The 19,553-nt window shown below is 38.9% G+C and overlaps 1 protein-coding gene across 4 annotated transcripts; it reads right to left on the bottom strand.

Annotated features, from left to right (window-relative positions):
- Positions 1–673: 673 nt before the first annotated feature.
- Positions 674–18,438, bottom strand: VPS33B (VPS33B late endosome and lysosome associated). 4 transcript variants are annotated; one of them, XM_051981116.1, is made up of 23 exons: positions 18,024–18,435; positions 16,893–16,973; positions 16,584–16,645; positions 14,814–14,863; positions 14,530–14,597; positions 14,232–14,277; positions 13,139–13,233; positions 12,733–12,837; positions 12,208–12,304; positions 11,898–11,975; positions 10,734–10,807; positions 10,354–10,440; positions 9,876–9,966; positions 9,578–9,652; positions 9,255–9,319; positions 9,069–9,123; positions 6,694–6,740; positions 5,862–5,994; positions 4,871–4,944; positions 3,470–3,571; positions 3,215–3,290; positions 2,991–3,107; positions 674–1,078 (listed from the first exon to the last, which is right to left on the bottom strand). In XM_051981116.1, exons 1-23 carry the CDS (start codon positions 18,117–18,119, stop codon positions 999–1,001), a joined length of 1,854 nt encoding a protein of 617 aa, XP_051837076.1. In that variant the 5' UTR covers positions 18,120–18,435; the 3' UTR covers positions 674–998. The 4 variants fall into 4 exon arrangements, with proteins under 4 accessions (XP_051837076.1, XP_051837077.1, XP_051837078.1 ...); XM_051981117.1 differs by lacking the exon at positions 2,991–3,107 and adding an exon at positions 1,469–1,585; XM_051981118.1 differs by lacking the exon at positions 2,991–3,107 and adding an exon at positions 1,469–1,585 and having other exon boundaries at positions 17,789–18,100.
- Positions 18,439–19,553: the final 1,115 nt, after the last annotated feature.

The raw sequence follows: 19,553 nt of genomic DNA, 5'->3' as shown, positions 1-19,553 counted from the left end.
AGAACAAATTGCTCTGTTTAGCTTATAAAACCCTTAACAATCTGATCTCAACCTATCATTCCAGAACTGGGCCTTTACCCTAATTATCACCTGATGCTCTCCTCTTATCTTTGCACTGGTTGTTTCCCACCTCAGCATGGAATATCCAATCCTCTCCTTCCCTTTCTTCAAGAAGCAACTCAAAAACTGCTTTCATGAAGCCTTTCTTGATTCCCTCTAATTGCTAATGGAGATCCCTCCTAAACAACTTTGTTAAATACTTTACTCGGATCTATTTTTTAAGTATCTATTCTGAATGGAATTTCTCTTTGTATCTCTTGCTGTTGAATTTTGTTGGTGACGTATAAAAATGCTGAGGATTTATGAGGATTTATGGGGATTTATTTTGTATCCTGCTACTTTGCTAAAATTATGAATTATTTCTAATAGCTTTTTAGTAGAATCTCTGGGGTTCTCTAGTTATACCATCATATCATCTGCAAAGAGTGATAGTTTGGTTTCCTCATTGCCTATTAAATATCTATTCTGCATGTACTTACACATGTGATCCCTGTCTTCCTCTTAAAAATTTAAGCTCCTTTTAAGTAGAGATTGTTTCAATTTTTTGGATTTGTGCTCCTGGTGCCCAGTGCAGTGACTGGCACGCAGTAGACGCTTAATAAATGCTTGCCAATTGAGTGATTGAAAGCACATTTATTTACAAGAACAGTTATTTGCCAAAGGACCACTTTCCTCCACAGATCTTGAGTATACTGGGTATGGTATACGTGGATATACCACACAGAGGTGGAAACATCCTGGGAAGAATTCAAAGAGCACTGCTGAGGCTAGAGCCTGGGTCCTGAGAAGATCTCCATTGGGCTTAAGAAGTGGGATTCTCCTGGGTGGGGTCAACATCTTCATCCTTCAAATCTTTCAAGCTCTGCTTGTCCTTAGGGCGCTATTTGCTGGACACCCTCATGGCAGTGTCTCAAGTGTCAACCTCCAAAGGGGAGGTTTCACGTCTTCACCTCGCTCATGGCCTCCATAAGCCGAGCACTATTTGTCACAGCTGTTGTCAAAAAAATGAATCTATACCCTGAGGAGACAAAAGCAGGGGGGAACATGCTTGCACCTAGGCAGTGCTGTTGAGAGGTTGGTACAGAAGCCATTCAACTTCAAAGATGTGGATCAGATAGTGGACAATTTATTTTTCAACATATGACAAATACTATCCCTTGATAAAATGTTTTGTACAGGGATAAAGCAATCCATCCTTAATTACACCCCACTTTTACTGAAACAGGTCTTCCTGATGTACCTGATTAAAGGAAATAATCTTTCTCTTTTCCTCAGTTCTTTTCTTTATAATTCCCTGGCTTCAAATGATACTATTATACCCAAAGGATATTGGTAGGGATATTTTTTTAATGATCTGACTTTTCTTAACTACTGATCAAATTTGTTTTTATTTCAAGAAGTCTCTTACCTCTTTCTCTGCCCAAGAACCGGAGGGCTGATATCTCAGAAAAAGTGCATCCACCCAGAAAAACCACAAGAACAAGACGCAGAGAGTCACTAGGAGCGTTTTCTTCAGGTATCATGTCTATGAGACAAAGCAGCTCAGTCTCAATGTTTCATTATGTCCCAGTCCCCTACATTTATGGCTTTCATCTCTATTCAGTCTGCCTTCTACTTCTAAGTTCTCCTTACCTGTGACTGCAAATTCATTGCTGTTGAGTAACCGAACAACTTCTTCAAGGCCAGCCAGCCTCTTCGCTCTAATACCTAGTGAGATTTGAGGTTGGATTTCAGTTAATAAAATGAAGAAATCTCACCTTCAAGACTTTTGTGTCTCTGCTAGTAACCAACTGATCAGTATGGAGCTTGAAAGGAACAAAGAGCAAGAGGGATCAGAAATGGCTTTAAGATCAAAATACAGAAGGGTGGAAAGGACAGGGTCTCACCTGTTCAATGATGCGGCAGCTGAGTGGTATGTAGGCTCCGCTGAAGACATATGCCATGTCCCGTGGCACTTTCAAGTCATACTCACTGTCCCCACGTGGAATCTACACTGGGCATGTAGTGGCACATCAGGCAAGTGATAAATCAGCCCATGCCTCCCCCAGCCAGTTTGGGGACCCCAGGAAAAGAAATTTATTCTGAAATCCCCTGAGGGCCATATCATTAACCAAAGATAGAAATCGAGCAATATTCTGAAGGAAACCCATAATCCAGAGTTAGTCAGTTTCTAAAACTTAGTGCATAGCTTTGACTATGTCCCTACGTAGGCCAGGGCTACCTAAAAACTACACTGTATCCCATTACTGGAATTTAGCAAAGACTGTCTATTGATTAGTCCTTGACTTTGTTACAGACAGTATTATTTTTCTTTCTCACTGGTATCCATATCACAACTACAGGGATTCACAGAAGTAGTAATGATGACATGTTTGGAATTGGATACTGCTTAAGATGATGGTCCTAAAGCTAGAAGAGAACCCAAAGGTCATCAAGTTCAACACCCTCATTTTACAAAGGAGCAAACTATGGCTCAGTCACACAGTGTCAGAGGTGGGATATGATCTCAGACCTGTTGACTCCAGAGTGAGCTATCATACCATGCTGCCTGTATGAGTATAGAGTCATTACCTTTGTGCTTACTAGGAAAGGGATTCCTCGGCAAAATTCAACCTCCCCAGGAGAATTTAAGTGGAAAGGGGACTATAGCCAGTTGCTATAAAATACCTGCTGGGTACCCATATTCTTTAAAATATATTTGCTCTTAACCAGTAGAGAAGGCAAAATCAAGACATATTGACTCAGTGACTAAATAATAGACTAACTGGAGATCTAGCATTATAAATGCTTTTTTTCCTCTGGGTCCATCCCTTTCTTGATCAATAATCCTGAATGAATCATTTAAAGTTTTTTGGTAGGGATATTTTTTTAATGATCTGACTTTTCTTAACTACTGATCAAATTTGTTTTTATTTCAAGAAGTCTCTTACCTCTTTCTCTGCCCAAGAACCGGAGGGCTGATATCTCAGAAAAAGTGCATCCACCCAGAAAAACCACAAGAACAAGACGCAGAGAGTCACTAGGAGCGTTTTCTTCAGGTATCATGTCTATGAGACAAAGCAGCTCAGTCTCAATGTTTCATTATGTCCCAGTCCCCTACATTTATGGCTTTCATCTCTATTCAGTCTGCCTTCTACTTCTAAGTTCTCCTTACCTGTGACTGCAAATTCATTGCTGTTGAGTAACCGAACAACTTCTTCAAGGCCCAGCCAGCCTCTTCGCTCTAATACCTAGTGAGATTTGAGGTTGGATTTCAGTTAATAAAATGAAGAAATCTCACCTTCAAGACTTTTGTGTCTCTGCTAGTAACCAACTGATCAGTATGGAGCTTGAAAGGAACAAAGAGCAAGAGGGATCAGAAATGGCTTTAAGATCAAAATACAGAAGGGTGGAAAGGACAGGGTCTCACCTGTTCAATGATGCGGCAGCTGAGTGGTATGTAGGCTCCGCTGAAGACATATGCCATGTCCCGTGGCACTTTCAAGTCATACTCACTGTCCCCACGTGGAATCTACACTGGGCATGTAGTGGCACATCAGGCAAGTGATAAATCAGCCCATGCCTCCCCCAGCCAGTTTGGGGACCCCAGGAAAAGAAATTTATTCTGAAATCCCCTGAGGGCCATATCATTAACCAAAGATAGAAATCGAGCAATATTCTGAAGGAAACCCATAATCCAGAGTTAGTCAGTTTCTAAAACTTAGTGCATAGCTTTGACTATGTCCCTACCTAGGCCAGGGCTACCTAAAAACTACACTGTATCCCATTACTGGAATTTAGCAAAGACTGTCTATTGATTAGTCCTTGACTTTGTTACAGACAGTATTATTTTTCTTTCTCACTGGTATCCATATCACAACTACAGGGATTCACAGAAGTAGTAATGATGACATGTTTGGAATTGGATACTGCTTAAGATAATGGTCCTAAAGCTAGAAGAGAACCCAAAGGTCATCAAGTTCAACACCCTCATTTTACAAAAGAGCAAACTATGGCTCAGTCACACAGTGTCAGAGGTGGGATATGATCTCAGACCTGTTGACTCCAGAGTGAGCTATCATACCATGCTGCCTGTATGAGTATAGAGTCATTACCTTTGTGCTTACTAGGAAAGGGATTCCTCGGCAAAATTCAACCTCCCCAGGAGAATTTAAGTGGAAAGGGGAATATAGCCAGTTGCTACAAAATACCTGCTGGGTACCCATATTCTTTAAAATATATTTGCTCTTAACCAGTAGAGAAGGCAAAATCAAGACATATTGACTCAGTGACTAAATAATAGACTAACTGGAGATCTAGCATTATAAATGCTTTTTTTCCTCTGGGTCCATCCCTTTCTTGATCAATAATCCTGAATGAATCATTTAAAGTTTTTTGTGCTCTTAGTCATTATTTTATCCTTAAAGTAAAGCTAAAAATAAAGCTATAACATAGGGAGATATGATAAAGGCTGAAAATATCTTATTAAATGAAAAATGCTCTAGAGCAGTACTTCCTAATTGCACTAAGGCAATTTATATCAATTCACAAAGCTTTTTGACCAAAACATCTTTCTTCCTAAAACCTCCCCAACAACAGCCTCTTCCTACCATTTCCATCTATTCCTACTTATTCCATCTAAGCCCCTAAATAATAAAACCTGCTTCTTAACCCTATTCTGTGCCCTACCCCACATACTAGCTCTTTATCATTCTGAGGTATAGAAGATTGAAAGAATTTAGATTTTACTATTACACAGATGTGTTAGAGACACTGTTTTATAAGGTTTGTTCCTCCCTACCACCCAAGAATCCAAACCCAATTGACATACCAAGCCCAGCTTTTTGCTGATGCCACGAAAATTGCTTCTCTTAGCCAAAGAACTGAAAGCATCAGTGAGTTTTCCTGGAGAAGAAAAATGAGCTAAATTCCATCCAGTGTTCCCAGATTAGGAGCACTGTCATGGATAATTCTAATCACAAGGATGTTATATTAAACTCAAGAGCTGAAGCAGCACTTCTCAAGGAGTCCTTGTAGCTCACAAGGAAGAAATGATAAAGAAACCAGAGTCTCAGAAATAAAAGCCTCAGAATCCCTCTAGTCCAATCTTTACTTGAACAGATAAAAATTCTAGCACACATGGCCTCTGCTTTGAAGGTCTTCAGTGAAGGGGAACCTGCTCCCTCCCAAAGCTGACAAATTATATTTGTGGATAGCTTTAATTTTTTGGAGGCTTCTTCTTAAAACCAAATCCAAATTAGCCTTTGTGAATTCTTCTCTAATACTCCTTCTTTTGTCCCCTTTGAGACCATGAAGAATAAGACTAATTCCTCTTTTAATGAACAGTTATCACAGTACCCCTTAGAAGTCTCTTCTCCAGAATAAATATCCAAAGTTCATTCAACCAGTTCTCACATGGTATAAACTTGAGGCCCTTTCCAGGCATTCTCTTGCTTATCAATATTCTTCCTAAAATATGGTACTTAGAACTATTAACAATACTCAAAATGGTCTGACCAGGGAAAAAGACAATGGATTTACATTTTCCTGGATATAAGATGTCCTTTCTATCTCTTTCCCCAATTCTCTCTTTGTATACAGTAGCTGCTTCCCACTAAGCAATCACAATGAGATGAGGCCTAACAAAGCCAGGGGTGATAGGAAAATCTTGGGACTGACTAAGTGGATGATTACTCATTGAGTAGCCATGGATCCAACACTTTTTTCTTCTTCCACTACTGTATTGCTAACAACACTCAGGTTGGACAGTCTGCTCTGGTGTGCTAAAAAGTGAAGAAACCAAACAGTCAGATAATACTCACCTGCAGCTTTATCAGTCACCAATTTGCTCACTTTATTTTCTACTGCAGTAAGAGTATCTCCTGGAACCTGTTCTGTTAGCAGCCCTGTTCGACGCAGATTAGAGAAGGTCAGCAGGTGCTCAGACCCATAGCTCTGGAAGAAATGGAATCCAACCAGTATTTACTGAAAGGATTTATTTGTAGACACATAGAATAACTTCTCTGCACTTTGTTATTTGTGCCCAGATACAGCTTAGGCACTATAGAGGAAATATGACATAGTAACTGCTCTCAAGGAGTGTGTTTTTTTTTTTTTATGGAGCTTTTCAGAGATGTGATTTCCACTTATAAAACCAAAAAAGACACAAAATAGGAAGTAATAAAATGAATATAATCAGGTGTCAAGTGCATAGCATAAGAACTATGAATGGTGAGAAAGGAAGAAAAGTGAAGCTTAGCCAAGAATTAGAATTACCACAGAAGTCTATGAATCAAGTAGGACTTGAAGGAAACTCCTATTACCACCCTACTAAAGCCAGGAAGTGCTAGAGTCTCCAAAGGTTAAGAAATCTATAATGGGTCGGACAGAGTAGGCTCTCTCAGCACTGGGCACACATTATGAGTTATATCATATGAACAGAAATGCCTAGTATGATGAGTCTTGAGTCACATAAAAGGCCACTGCTATACACTCACTTCAGGTTTGTCAGACAGTGAGAACTAGATCAGGAAATGATTATAGAGAACAAGATTAAAGAGGGGAATGAGAAGGGATTCTTTCAACTAACTTTCTCCAAAGTACATACCAACTCCTCCCTCCCCCAGTCTCTTAAAATTCTATTCTAGTCTTCACCTGAAGATACTGGGTTTTCAGAGAGCGGTAATCTTTGGGCACCAAACCTATGGATGAAGAAGATAGTGTAAATTAGTTAAACTGGTTTCAACAAAGTATCCTGTAATACATAGTCTATGAACTGATCTTAAACCAAAAAAAAAAAAATTCAATATATCATCATTAATACTGTTTTGTGCTCATAAGTTATTAACTAATTTTCAAATCTATGACTGCCTGACTAATCCTTTCTTCTGAAGGATGAAGTATATCTTCTATGAGATCAAAGAAAGCAGCCAGCATGCAGAATACTAAGCTATAAAGGAGCTGAATGAGTAGGAGTAAAAGCAATGAGGGTAGAATAGTGTTGCACTTGAAATCAGAAGGACTTGGACTTGAATCCAGACAGCCACAAGATAGAACCTGGACAAATCATGTAAGTTCTCTGTATATTAGTTTGCACCATCTGAGGATTTTCTCTAGAAAGCCACTAAGATCTCCTCTAGCTCTAGACCAAAGGTCTTACTATTATTAGGGTAGGAATTGGGGAGGGGATGAGGAGGAGAAAGAGAAGAGGTCAAGGAGAGAAGAAGCTTAAGAATTTCCTCCTTCATTTAGCATATACTTTAACATATTTAACATGTATTGAATTACCTGTCATCTAGGGGAGGGGATGGGGAAAGGAGAGGAAAAGTTAGAACGAGGATTTTGCAAGGGTCAGTGTTGAAAAATTACTCATGCTTATGTTTTGTCAATAAAAAGCTATAATAATAATAATTTTTAAAAAAAGGATTTCCTACTTCAAAACCTGTAAGAAAGAGATTAATAACCATCTGTCTAACTTGATTTAGGTACACTCTTATTTCAGACAAATGACCTCCTGATAGCCATACTGACTTTATGATTAATGACAAACTACACAAAAATGTGCCTTGAAAAGCCCTATAAAAATTAAGAGACTAAGGTCATTTGATTATGATCTCTAAATGCCTAGCCTAAAGAAGGCAATGAGCAAGTCATTATTTGTTGAATTGAATTGAAAGGGCTTTCTTGTTTGTCTTTTTTTAGCATTTAATAATATTTTATTACATGTAAAGACAGTTTTCTATGTTCCTTTTTGTAAAATTTTTGAGTTCCAAATTTTCTCTCTTCCTGCCTTACCTCCTTCATCTTCAAAACAGAGGGTAATCTGATATAAGTACACACACACACACACACACACACACACACACACACACACAATCATTTTGAACATATTTTCATATTAGTCAGATTGTAAAAGAAAAATCAGAACAAAAAGGAAAAAACAAAGAGAAAGATAAAGCAGACAAACAAGCAAAAAAGTTGAAAAATAGTATGCTTTGATCTGCATTCAGTCACCATAGTTCTCTCTCTGAATGTGGATGGGAATTTTTTTTATAATAAAAGCTTTTTATTTTTCAAAATATATGAAAAGATAGTGTTCAACATTCACCTTACAAAACATTGTGTTCCTTATTTTTCTTCTTCCCTTTCCTCTCCCCCTTCCCCTAAATTGCAAGTAACCCAATCTAGGTTAAACTAAATATATTTCCACATTTATCATAAAGTGCTTTCTTAAGGAGAGTGTGATCAGTTGTTTTCACTTTATATGGAGGGAAGAGGAAATCAGATTCAAATGCAGGAAAAGTGACTTGAGTAAATATAATAATGAAATTACTACTGATAAAGACATTAGAATAAATTATCATGAAAGGCTGTAGAATTTCCTTTCTTCAAAATCCTTATGAAATACATCAGTTTTCTTACTTTTCCTGAGACATCATTTCTACAAAACCTTGCTGGAAGTGAGGATGGAGACAAGATGACTGCTAGAATTTCCATTTCAGACATGCAATTTACTATTATCTTTCAGAGGCTGAAATGGGGTAGTAATCTGGGGCAAAAGAACTAGGATCCAATGATCCTAAAAGTTCTATTCACTATCAGGATTTTGCATTTTCAAGTAAAGTATTAACTGCAATTACAGAACAATGTTCTGTTTTTCTGTACATTCTCCATAAATCCAAGGATGAATAGGAAGATGAAAGGATAACAGATTCATAGCCTAAGAGAGCTCATTTGGGAACTGGTCAATTGTAAAGTCTTAGAGGAAGTTCTCCAGCAGCAAATGGGATGGATTTCTTCTGGAAAATTTATCAAGACATTGCTAAGAGTTACATAAGATGTGAAGGTACAGGTGGATACACTGAGATTTTTGCTACTGCTGTAAGACACATCAGAGCCAGAGATCACATATCAACGAATTGTGGTTCTACTGTCAGCCTGATGTTTTGTATTTTATTTCCCAGGGTATTAATATCTATAGAAGTCCTCCATTTTTACCAACCTATTATTTGATTACTGGGATTACTTACCATTCTCAGTGATGGAAAGGAGACACATGAGACGGAGACTTTCAATAGGTGATACCTGAAAGGCAAAACAAGCAAGCAATAAGAATTTAAATCCCATAACTTAAATGCTTTTCTCCATTCCTTTTTGCCTATGGAAAATTATACTTCTAAAAAAACAAGTCTTGCTGCCTTGTCTTCTGGACTCACCTGGCGGTCAATGTGCTCCTCAATATAGCTTGTGCTCTCACGGATGTTGAATCCTTCTAGCAGTGCTAGGAGGAATTGAAGAGTATTACTTTGGATTTAGGGAAAACTGCCTGTTACAGGATCCCCTCTGTGATTGCTCAATGCTGAGAAGAGTCAACTCAGACAAAAGAGTTCACAGGGCTTGTAGCAGGGGTCAATGCCACAGCATCAGCTAGAAAGAGGTATAACAAAAGAACAAGAGACTCCAGAGAGGGCAGTAGTTTATGGAAAACATGTTATGAGAGCAGAAGAAAAGCAGACTGGCAAAAATTAATTAGAGTCACCATGTTCAGTCTTGATCAGCTCCTGGAAATCTTGCTTGGTTTTCTTCTTCATGATAGACTCACAGGCTCCAATATCTAGAGATTGGACAAACTGGAAGTTAGATCATCCCTAAAATCAGAATACCTTCTTTTCTACTTAGAAGGGCACAATTCTATGAGACAACATTTGGAACTACTTTTTCCTTTAGTGCAAATAAATTCCTCAATTCCTCTCCCCTTAGAGTTTTTCTGTATATTCATGTTCTTGGAAAAACCAGGTACTTGGTTCCATGCAGCCCTCTCTCCATCTGGGACCTACGTAAACTCAGCAGTCGGTGCTCTTGCTTCAGCCCTTTGAGCTCCTGGGAGACAAAGTTCTTCATCTGCTTGATATCCATGCTGCGCCGGCGCTGGGGAGAGGGGCTCAAGTCAGTGACAATTTTCTGGTACTCTGTGGTAAATAAGGCAACTCCTATACTTCCATTTCCTCCACTTTAAAATCATAGTATCACAGAATGTGAGAATTTTGAAAGAATTTAATTATTATTTAGTTCAACTTCTTCATTAGCAAATGAGGAAACTTAAGCACAGGCAATGACCATCTATGGTCTCTTAGTAGCAACACTAACATTAGAATCTAGGGCTTTTAATTTCTGGGTCAATAATCTTTCCATTATGTTATAATGCTTGCAGGGAAGATGGGGAGTTCATATAATATCACTAATGAAAAGTAAATGAAGTAGCTTTAGGGGGTGACTTTGGGGAGGGATTAGAGACCTAGTGGATTGGGGCCTCACATCATACTGTGCCTGCAGGTTCCGGGCCTTCTGACTTAAGAAACCAAAGACATTGGAGAAATGCTCATTACGAATTTCATTAAACACCTGTGGAAACACCAGAACTAGGTCAGGACTGCAGAACCATATCCTCCGATTCTCCCACCCAATTTGATCAAGGTCATAAAGCCCCACTCCTAGATGTAACAAAACGCTCATCTTATCCAATGGAAAAATGCAGAAAGATCACATGGTATCTATCAATCAACAGGTATTAATTGAATATCTGCTATGTTTTAGTTAACAACACTGTGGTGTGCCTGTTTGATATGGACTAGCCCACCATCCCACAGCTTTTGAATTCAGGCAGTGTCCCAGTTTCCCAAGAACCACACTCTAACCTTATCCTGGGCATTAAGCAGAACTTTGAGGCTCTTGTCAGAGGATGTGACATCTGGACCAAAGTCAACACTCCCTAGGGAAGTAAAAGGGAAGGTCACCAGTACCTCCATTGACTTTGAAATCACCTTGTGTCAAAGGACCTACTTGTACAAAGATATTTATTGTAACTCTTTTTGTGGTGGTCAAGAATTGGAAATCGAGGGGATGTCTTATCAGTTGGGGAATGATTGAACAAACTGAGATTCATCATTTTAATGGAATACTATTGTGGTATAAGAAATGACAAGTATAAACAGTATTAAAGGTCTCAAAATGAGCTGATGTTGAATGAAGCAATGTATAGTTTAAAGAGGAAGATTTTCTTGTTTTGTTTTTTCACTCATGTTAGGTAAAACAAATGGGTCAAAAGAAGTGTGTAAGAACTATAGCTTGGAGTATTAGAGTAGATGGGATGATGATCACTGAAAACGGAGAGAATAAAAAGCTACTGAGTTCTTTAAAAAATGACAAGTATGATGATTTCAGAAAAACCTTAAAAGATTTACATGAACTGATGCAAAGTGAAGTGAGCAGAACCAGAAAAACACTGGTTTTAGATATAGATATAGATACAGCAATATTTTGTAAAGATCAGCTAAATGACTTATCATTCTCAGAAATACAATGATCTAAAGGACTCATGATGAAAATGCTATATACCTGCAGAGAAAGAACTACAAATGAAAATTGAAGCATATTCTTTTCACTCTTTCCTTTTTTTTTTTTTTTTTTGGAGGAAGAGGGTTCAAGTTTTCTTCCACAAAATGATGAATATGGAAATGTTTTACATGATTGCAAATGAATTACCTATATAAGATTGCTCACCATCTCATAAAGGGAGGAGAGGAGGAAGAGAGAGAATTTGGAACTCAAAATTATTTTTTAAAAAAGTTAAAATTTATTATTACATATAATTGAGGAAAAAAATAATTATTTTAAAAATCACTTTTCTGCTCTAATTCTTCACTGAAACAAGGACAGCCAGAGATGTTACTTAGTACTGTACTAAAAACTAGGAGTTGTTGAAAGTTCCTAAAATTTTCCAGAAATCAATGAATGTAGAAGTTCCTGATAGAATGACTTTTCCATCTTCATTAGGAAGCAGAGGGGCCATTAACACTTACCACACTTGATTCGGAAAGTGTCATCCACCAGCCCTTCGTATACTACTTGGGAGCAGAGTGCTGTCACAAAGTCTACATCTGAAAATAAAGTCCATGAAGGAGAGAGGATTTTCAGAAAGTACTCTTCCACAATGACTTCTTCTTAAAGTCACTGTTTCAACACCAAATCAACACCAAGTTTCTCTGTTTGACCAAGTACTCAATATTCCTACCCAAATCTGAAATTCACATAGTTAAATCTGATTTTGCTATCCCTTCTTCCACAGTCTCACATCTTTGATTCAAAAAAGAGGGCAAACTGAGTACCTACCTCTATCCAGAAGAAAAATGTGCCCAATTTCTGGTTTCCGGCCTTTTACCTCACCTTCCTCTTCCTCTTCCAGTTCCCTCCACATCTCGTACACCATCTATTCAAAGCCCAAGATGTCTTCAGACTTATATTCATGCTACCAACCCCTAATGCAGTGACTAGTATCAGGGTCCAAAAGGGGCTTAGCCCCTTGTGGAGATCTTGAAGTCCTGAGGGTAAGAGCTCATACTATTAATCCATTCCATCTCCTTCTATGCTGGATAACACCATGCTCCATATATTATAAACGGAAAACAATATAATAATAATGAACCATAGACAGATATGTAACCCAGATGGTCTCGCAACAGCCAACCTCTGGCTTAGCATATAAGTCAGTTCTCTTCTCTGAGGAAGTGCTTCAGAGCACAGAGTAAAAGTTAAGACAGCAGAAGTCCTGAATGACCAACAGTGGACACAGAACCAAAGAAGATAAAGAATAAAAGAAGAATGAGGAAAGAAGGGGTTTGAAAAGAGGGCTCTTACCTTGGCACATCGGCCAATTCCATAACAATTTGCAAAAGGTCCATAGAGATTGCTGAGAAGGTGCAGGGCTTGGGCCACAGTATTAATCCAACGCTGGTTTCCCTCCTATAAGGGACACATGAATCATATGGGTAAATGGAGTGATGATTTCTTTCGCTCAGGATCTGGTTCTGTAATACATCTTTATTACTTGAGAGACTGTTAGCTTTAATATATCCCTATTCAACAAAGCAAAGCCTAGAAAAACATTGAAAAAAACTAACAGATTAGTTCTCAGACAAAGTTCAAATATCCAATCTGTGGTGATATTCTTCAATGATAGATTATAGGCAAAAATTAGACAAAAAAAAAATCTTAGTTCTGTTGCGTTAGGCCTTGTACCCTATACCTCAGGATCTGCATTTACCAGGAAATAGTCTCTGAAGAATTCAGGCAGTTCCATGCTGAGGAGATCCACATCAAGAGGCAGCAAGGAGAAGGCCCACTCATCACAGCTTACATCTGTGGGTATGGATAACAGCAACCAGCTATAGAGAGGGACCATACTGACAACAGCAGTCTTTAAGCCATTCATAATAGCCCACTACTCAGAAGGCTTTAAGTTTGTAAAGCATTTTTGTCTGAATAACACTGTGAAGCAGTCAGAAATGAATTACCATTCTCATTTAACAGAACATTGGACCTGGGAACTGAATCCAAATTTCCCAACTCTGAAATCAGTGCTAATCTAGCAGTTCTCAAACTTTTTAGTCTCAGGACCCCTTTATACTCTTAAAAGTTGTTAAGGATCTCAAAGAGCTTTTATTTATGAGGGTTATTACATCTATCATGCTTATTATTATATCTTATATCTATTTATCATATTCAAAATTAAAACTTTAATTTTATATTAATAATTTTATTTTCAAAACCAAAAAAAAATTAGAGATATGTGGCACTCTTATACCTTTTTGCAAATCTCTTTAATATCTACTTTAACAGAACACAGCTGAATTCTTATATCTGCTTCTGCCTTCAATCTGATATATATATTATTTTGGTTGAAGTACAAGAAGAAATCTAGCCTCACACAGATATGTAGTTGAAAAAAAGATAAATAATTTTGGTTTTATTATGAAAATGTTCACCTCCCTAATCTCCTGAAATGGCCTTAGGGACCTCTGGGGTCCATAGACCATACTTTGAGAACTGCTGATCCAGTCCAACCCCTTACTTTAAAGAAAAAGGAACCAAAACCCAAAGAAATCAAGTTACTTGTCTAAGAGCCCAAGCTAGTAAGTAGATGAGCCACAATTTAAACCCATATTCTCTGAAAGTCCTGTGTTCTTTTCACTACTCCATGCTTCCTCTTTGCTACATAATGCCATTCCTACTTTGTGATTTTCTATCCCCTCAGCCTACTGGCAACAGAGCAGAGATAGTGTTTATGACAGACATGCTTGGCCAACAGTTTTTTCTCATTTTCTATTCCTTCCTGAGTCACTTCCATCATCTCTCACCTCCATAAATTCCCTCTTCCTCAAGTACCATCTCACATGCATAGAACTGAAAAAGAAAGAAAAACTAGATTAATCTCCCCACATTGTCTTCTATTTTCATTTTTCTCTATAAACTTAAGAGGTAACATAGTTCAGTGGAATGAAAGGTGGATCCCACTTCTGATCCCAATTAGCTTGTCTAGTAATACTTTTTAGATGAGATGGTAATGTAGGGAGATAGCTGCTGTTCACATATCCCTTTCTAGCCCCCAATCCTACCTCCTTTTGCTCGTGGTCTCTATACTGAATCTGTACTCACCTTCTGTGGGCTAAAGATCACTTTGTATCTTCGAGTTCGACCAGCCATTTTGTCAGTATTAACAAGGTCTATAAAGAGAAGGGAGCCGTAGTCCTTATCAATAGTATTTAGTTTAGGAAAAATGGTAATGGCAGGTAGAACGGACCTGGCAGAGGCAGGGAAGTCAGCTTTCTTCCAGCCATTATCAACTAAATCACATCTCTTCCCAACAAAGTTCCTTAATACCAAGGTCAACCAATCTTACTCATCCCCAGTTCAATCTCAGCAACCCACTTTATACTCACTTGCAATGTATCGCATGTTCCTGATTCGGGGCCGAACAAGGAAACATAACCTGAGGAGAAACAAAGATACGAGAGAAGGAATGTCAATGACAAAATCAGGAAATTTGTAAAAAACTAAGAAGAGTCTTTACTCTTGAACTATTTGGTCCATCCTAAGATGATCTACTGTCCTGATATAAGTACTTTTCCAGCTATCCTGGCATTTCATAATCCACTGTCCAATGAAAGCCTATGCTTCATTAAAAAAGTTATTTACTAGTGCCTTTATACATGCTAGATACCCTGGATGAGACAAAGATGCTCCTGGCCTTATAATCATAAAATTCAAGAAATGCTATGAGGCAATTTATAATTGAATGCCAAATGAGAGGCATAAACGAGTGCTACTGTTTTCGTGGGCAAAAGAGACTACTGCGAACCTGAGCCAAGATTCAAAGATTGGGTAGGATCTGAAGATACAGAAAAGAATAAAAATGGTATTTAAGCAATAGAAAGGGATAAACAAAGGCTGAGGCAGAGATAACATGGCATTTTTGGTGAACAATGAAAAAATCTGACTGAAATAGGAGGGTGTAGAGGAGAACAATAGAAGAAAGAATTGGAAAGATTAAGACCAGATTAAGTAGAGCCAGGATTGCTAGATTAAGCTTCTGAATTTTAATTGGTAGGCAATAGGGAATCATTAAACAGTTTTGAGCAGATCACTGACATGGTGAAAGTTCTGTTTTAGAAAATATAGATAGGAACTATGCCCAAAGGGCTATAAAACTGTGGACGCCCTTTGACCCAGCAGTGTCATTATAGAGTCTGTGTCCCAAGGAAATCATAAAGGAGAGAAAAGGATCTACATGTGCAAAAATGTTTGTAGCAGCTCTTTTTGTGGTAGCAAAGAAGTGGAAAATGAGTGGATGCCCAAATCTGGGGAATGGCTGAACAAGTTGTGGTTTATGAAGGTAATGGAATATGATTGTTCTATAAAAAAAAATGATGAACAAGCTGATTTTAGAAAGGACTGAAAAAATTTATAGGAATTGATGCTGAGTGAAACAAGCAGAACCTGGAATACATTATATATAACAGCAAGAATATGCAATGATCAACTATGAAAGGCTTGGTTATTCTCAGTGGTTCAATGATCCAAAGCAATCCCATTAGACTTTGGGCAGGAAATGCTATTTGCATCCAGAAAAAGAACTAAGGAGACTGAATGCTATGTTCACTTCTTTTTTCTGGGTTTTTTTTTCCCCTTTTGCTCTGATTTTTCCTCCCAACATGATTCATAAAGTACTGTGTATTAAAAATAAATTTAGTACAATTAAAAAAACCCACAAATCTAATTTCCTAAGGATGTTGTTGGAAGAAAAACAGGAATCATTTGTACAAAATATGTATTGAAGAATTTTTTATAATGTGAAAAATTCATATGTAATGCGTGTATTTAGCAGTTGAGGGACAGTGGAATGTACTGTGATAAATAAATGTAATGTAACATTATTGTAACATAAAAATGAAAATAAAAATATAGATAATTAGGGTAATCTGGATAAGCAAGTTAAAAAGCTATTGTAATAAGTTGGCCATGAAATGATGCAGGATTAACCACATAGAAGAATCAGGACAATATAGCATCTTAGAATTGATGATTATAGAGTTATACATAAGATATTACTCTTGGTCTTGGTGCTGATTTCTAAATCAAATGGACATTTCCAGGGATTACCTCCAGTTGAGGTTAATTAAAATTGAGACACACTGGATGGTGAAACTTACTGTTCATTGGTACTAAAGACAGGTTTGTTCTCCACCTTGTATAGTTTGTCCACTTCATGTTGCTATAGATAGGATCGGATAAGAGAACTCATATGAAAAAACTTTGAAAAGTATATAACGTCATAAAAATATAAGGTCTTGTAAAAAAAAAACCTTTCAGATATTGGTAACAAAATTTTATATTATACTAAATATTCATTAGCTAATATATTAAATTCAGCTATAGTGATGTACTATAGTATAAATATATCACTTAAAAAGAAAAGAGAAAAGGCTAATATGAAAGAACCTACAAGAGAAAATTTGTACCTTGAGTATAGAAACATTGGCAATTCTATCCAAAGGGCTCATCAGATCTGCCTCAATAAATAAGTCCTTCTTCCCAGGAAGCTGAATTGGAAACAAATATTAATGAGTTTTTCAGTAAATCAGTGAACTTATGATACATTTATTTAATACAAAGTCCTGTGCTAGGCCCTGAAAATATGACAAAAACAAAAAGTTCCAATTGATGAGTGGTTTACATTTTATTGGGAGAAAGAATATGTTAAAAAAAAAAAGATATATATATAATAATTTAAAGAGAGTCAGGACCTTATCATATGGCACTTGAGAAAGCAAAGGATTATAAGAGGCAGAGATAATTATAAACATTGTGGATTGTAAACATAAAGACAGAGATAGGTCAAATTACAGAGCAGTTACTAAGTCAATTTAGGTCAAATGTAGAACTCTTCAAAGAGAATAATGAGGTAAATATAGAAAGGTTGAGGGAATTCAGATTGTAACAGCCTTTAAGTAATATCCCAAGGAGATTATTCTGCTCAGGAGCACATTGAAACAGTGGACAGACTTTTCAGTTCTACTTTCTAACGCACAGTCTACTCTATCAATAGGGAGTACTTACGATGACAAGCACCGAATTTTTTTCTTCCATCCCTAGTCAGATTTCCTTTGTGCTGGGATACCTTCTCCTCATCAGTTATTAAAATGTTCTATCTAAACAAACCTTCTGGGCCCACTCTGGCCTGAAGCACTCTTACGTCCCTTAAACTCCCAGGACATGGGTTCCCAAGGACCCATAGGGTACTGATAAGAGATCCCCCGCGCTGCAGTTCTGTGGTTATACATTCTAGTACCACGGCCACAGTCCCCCACGAGAATATGAACACCTGGTAGGCAGGTATAGTTTCCGTGACACCCACCGTTGGCACTTAACGAATGACTTGGGACTGCTCCCTTGCCTGACACGAGGGGTGAGGGGGCAATTATGGTTAAGGAATCAGAGGTAAACGTGTGGTTCTTATTTCTGTAAGGTCGCTCCAGAGCCCTGGGTGGCTTCTGCTCCTCATGTGCACATTGCCCCCTCTGCGCCTGGCAACTGAAGGACAAACGCAGGGAGGTGGAGAAGCATCAGGGAGGCACCAGCTGCGCACTGACCTGCTCCAGCAGGTAGATGAGCTGGTCCCGGGCCAGTCTCTTGAGCATGGAGAAGTCGGGCAGCTCAGGGGCATCAGGCCGATGCGGAAAAGCCATGGTAGGGGTGCGTAGAGAACCAAGCTGTGGTTCGGACACCGGCAGAGGCCGCCAGGAAGGAGAGCCGGGGCGCAGCCTCAGACTCTGGGGCAGATTCTCCCCAAAAGGGTCACCGGCCTCCGCCCCAAGACCCTCCTCGCCGCGTCCGGTCCCGAAAAGACTCCACTCTGGACAAGTCCCAGCGCCTTAGCTCGGTTTATTCAAGGGCAGTCTCGAAAGCCTCCGCCCACTCACTGGAAGGAGCTGATTACCCGACCCAGTGCAAGATAGCTTTCGCTCAGGATCAATCGCACCGGCAGAATGGAATCAGCAGGCCCACTTCCGGGTCACACCGGAAGTTCCCGTCACCTAGCAATCCCATCGCATCCGGAAAGGAAAAGACAACTAGCAAGAGGCGAGTTGTGGTAGGGAGAGTGGATGGTGACGTCAGAGGGGACGCTGAGCCAGCGGGGCTCGAGGTCAGAAACATCAAAAAGTATTAGACATCCTCGCACCCCTTAGGAACGAAAGCTTCGGCGCTGCTGTGGGACAGGGGGAATCTCAGACTACTACAAGAGCTTCGACGAGTCCACTAGTTGCTCCCTGGCAGCGTCCCTTCCATACCTACTGGCGCAATCCACCTGCCCTATGGAAGACCAGCCCCGTGTACTGTAGAGGGTCCCTAAGCCCCTCCCCCGTACCTTGCTCCCGGGGGCAGCCTGCATCTCACTCAGCCTTTTCTTTTGATGCTGAAGCCTCCCCAGAATTGGAAAGCTGCGAGTGCTGGGAGAGTACTTGGGAATATATGTAATTTAACATCTACCCCTTCCTCAGTGTACCCGATATGCAGCAGTTCACCTAGAGCTCAGCTACTTTTTCCAGTGGAAACGACTTGGTCATTAACTTTTGGAAGGCAAACTTTTCTTCATCCTGTTCTCTCTTCCCAGCATAGTAGGTGCTAATTGTTGGCTGGTTCAGTGAAAAAACAAATATTAGGAGCTCCAGGGGTCCTCAAACTTTTTAAATAGGGGGGCTAGTTCACTGTCCCTCAGACTGTTGGAGGGCCGAACTATAGTAAAAACGAAAACTTTGTTATGTGGGCCTTTAAATAAAGAAACTTTATAGCCCTGGGTGAGGGGGATAAACGTCCTCAGCTGCCCCATCTGGCAGGCCATAGTTTGAGGACCCCTGCCCGGGAAGTATGAACAGGTTTGAGGTAAACAGTTTTAGTTTGTCAGCAGGTCCAAAAACATCAGACGGCTGACAGTCAAAACTATACAGAACACAGTGAAAAGCTGTTACCTAGACCAGATTCAGTCAGTTCTCTAAATGCTAATCATCCTGCGACTATCCAATTTAAGATTGGCACCAAAGTTCAAGAGCTGGAAAGTGATTTAAAGTTAATTTTGTCCAATTACCTCATTTTAAAACAGATGAAGAAAGAGACATTAAGTG

Source organism: Antechinus flavipes, chromosome 2 (assembly GCF_016432865.1).
Source record: "Antechinus flavipes isolate AdamAnt ecotype Samford, QLD, Australia chromosome 2, AdamAnt_v2, whole genome shotgun sequence".
Lineage (NCBI taxonomy): Eukaryota > Metazoa > Chordata > Mammalia > Dasyuromorphia > Dasyuridae > Antechinus > Antechinus flavipes.
Note: the sequence above shows the minus strand (reverse complement) of the source record. Positions and strands in the feature narration are given on the sequence as shown.

Excerpts from the sequence above, each read along its gene's own strand:
- VPS33B (XM_051981116.1), bottom strand. The coding sequence starts at position 18,119 with ATGGCTTTTCCGCATCGGCCTGATGCCCCTGAGCTGCCCGACTTCTCC. Across the intron at positions 14,278-14,529 it reads TGATCTTTAGCCCACAGAAG|TTCTATGCATGTGAGATGGT; the intron begins GTGAGTACAGAT and ends TTTCTTTTTCAG. Across the intron at positions 3,572-4,870 it reads TCAGCAAAAAGCTGGGCTTG|ATTCCACGTGGGGACAGTGA; the intron begins GTATGTCAATTG and ends TGCCCAGTGTAG.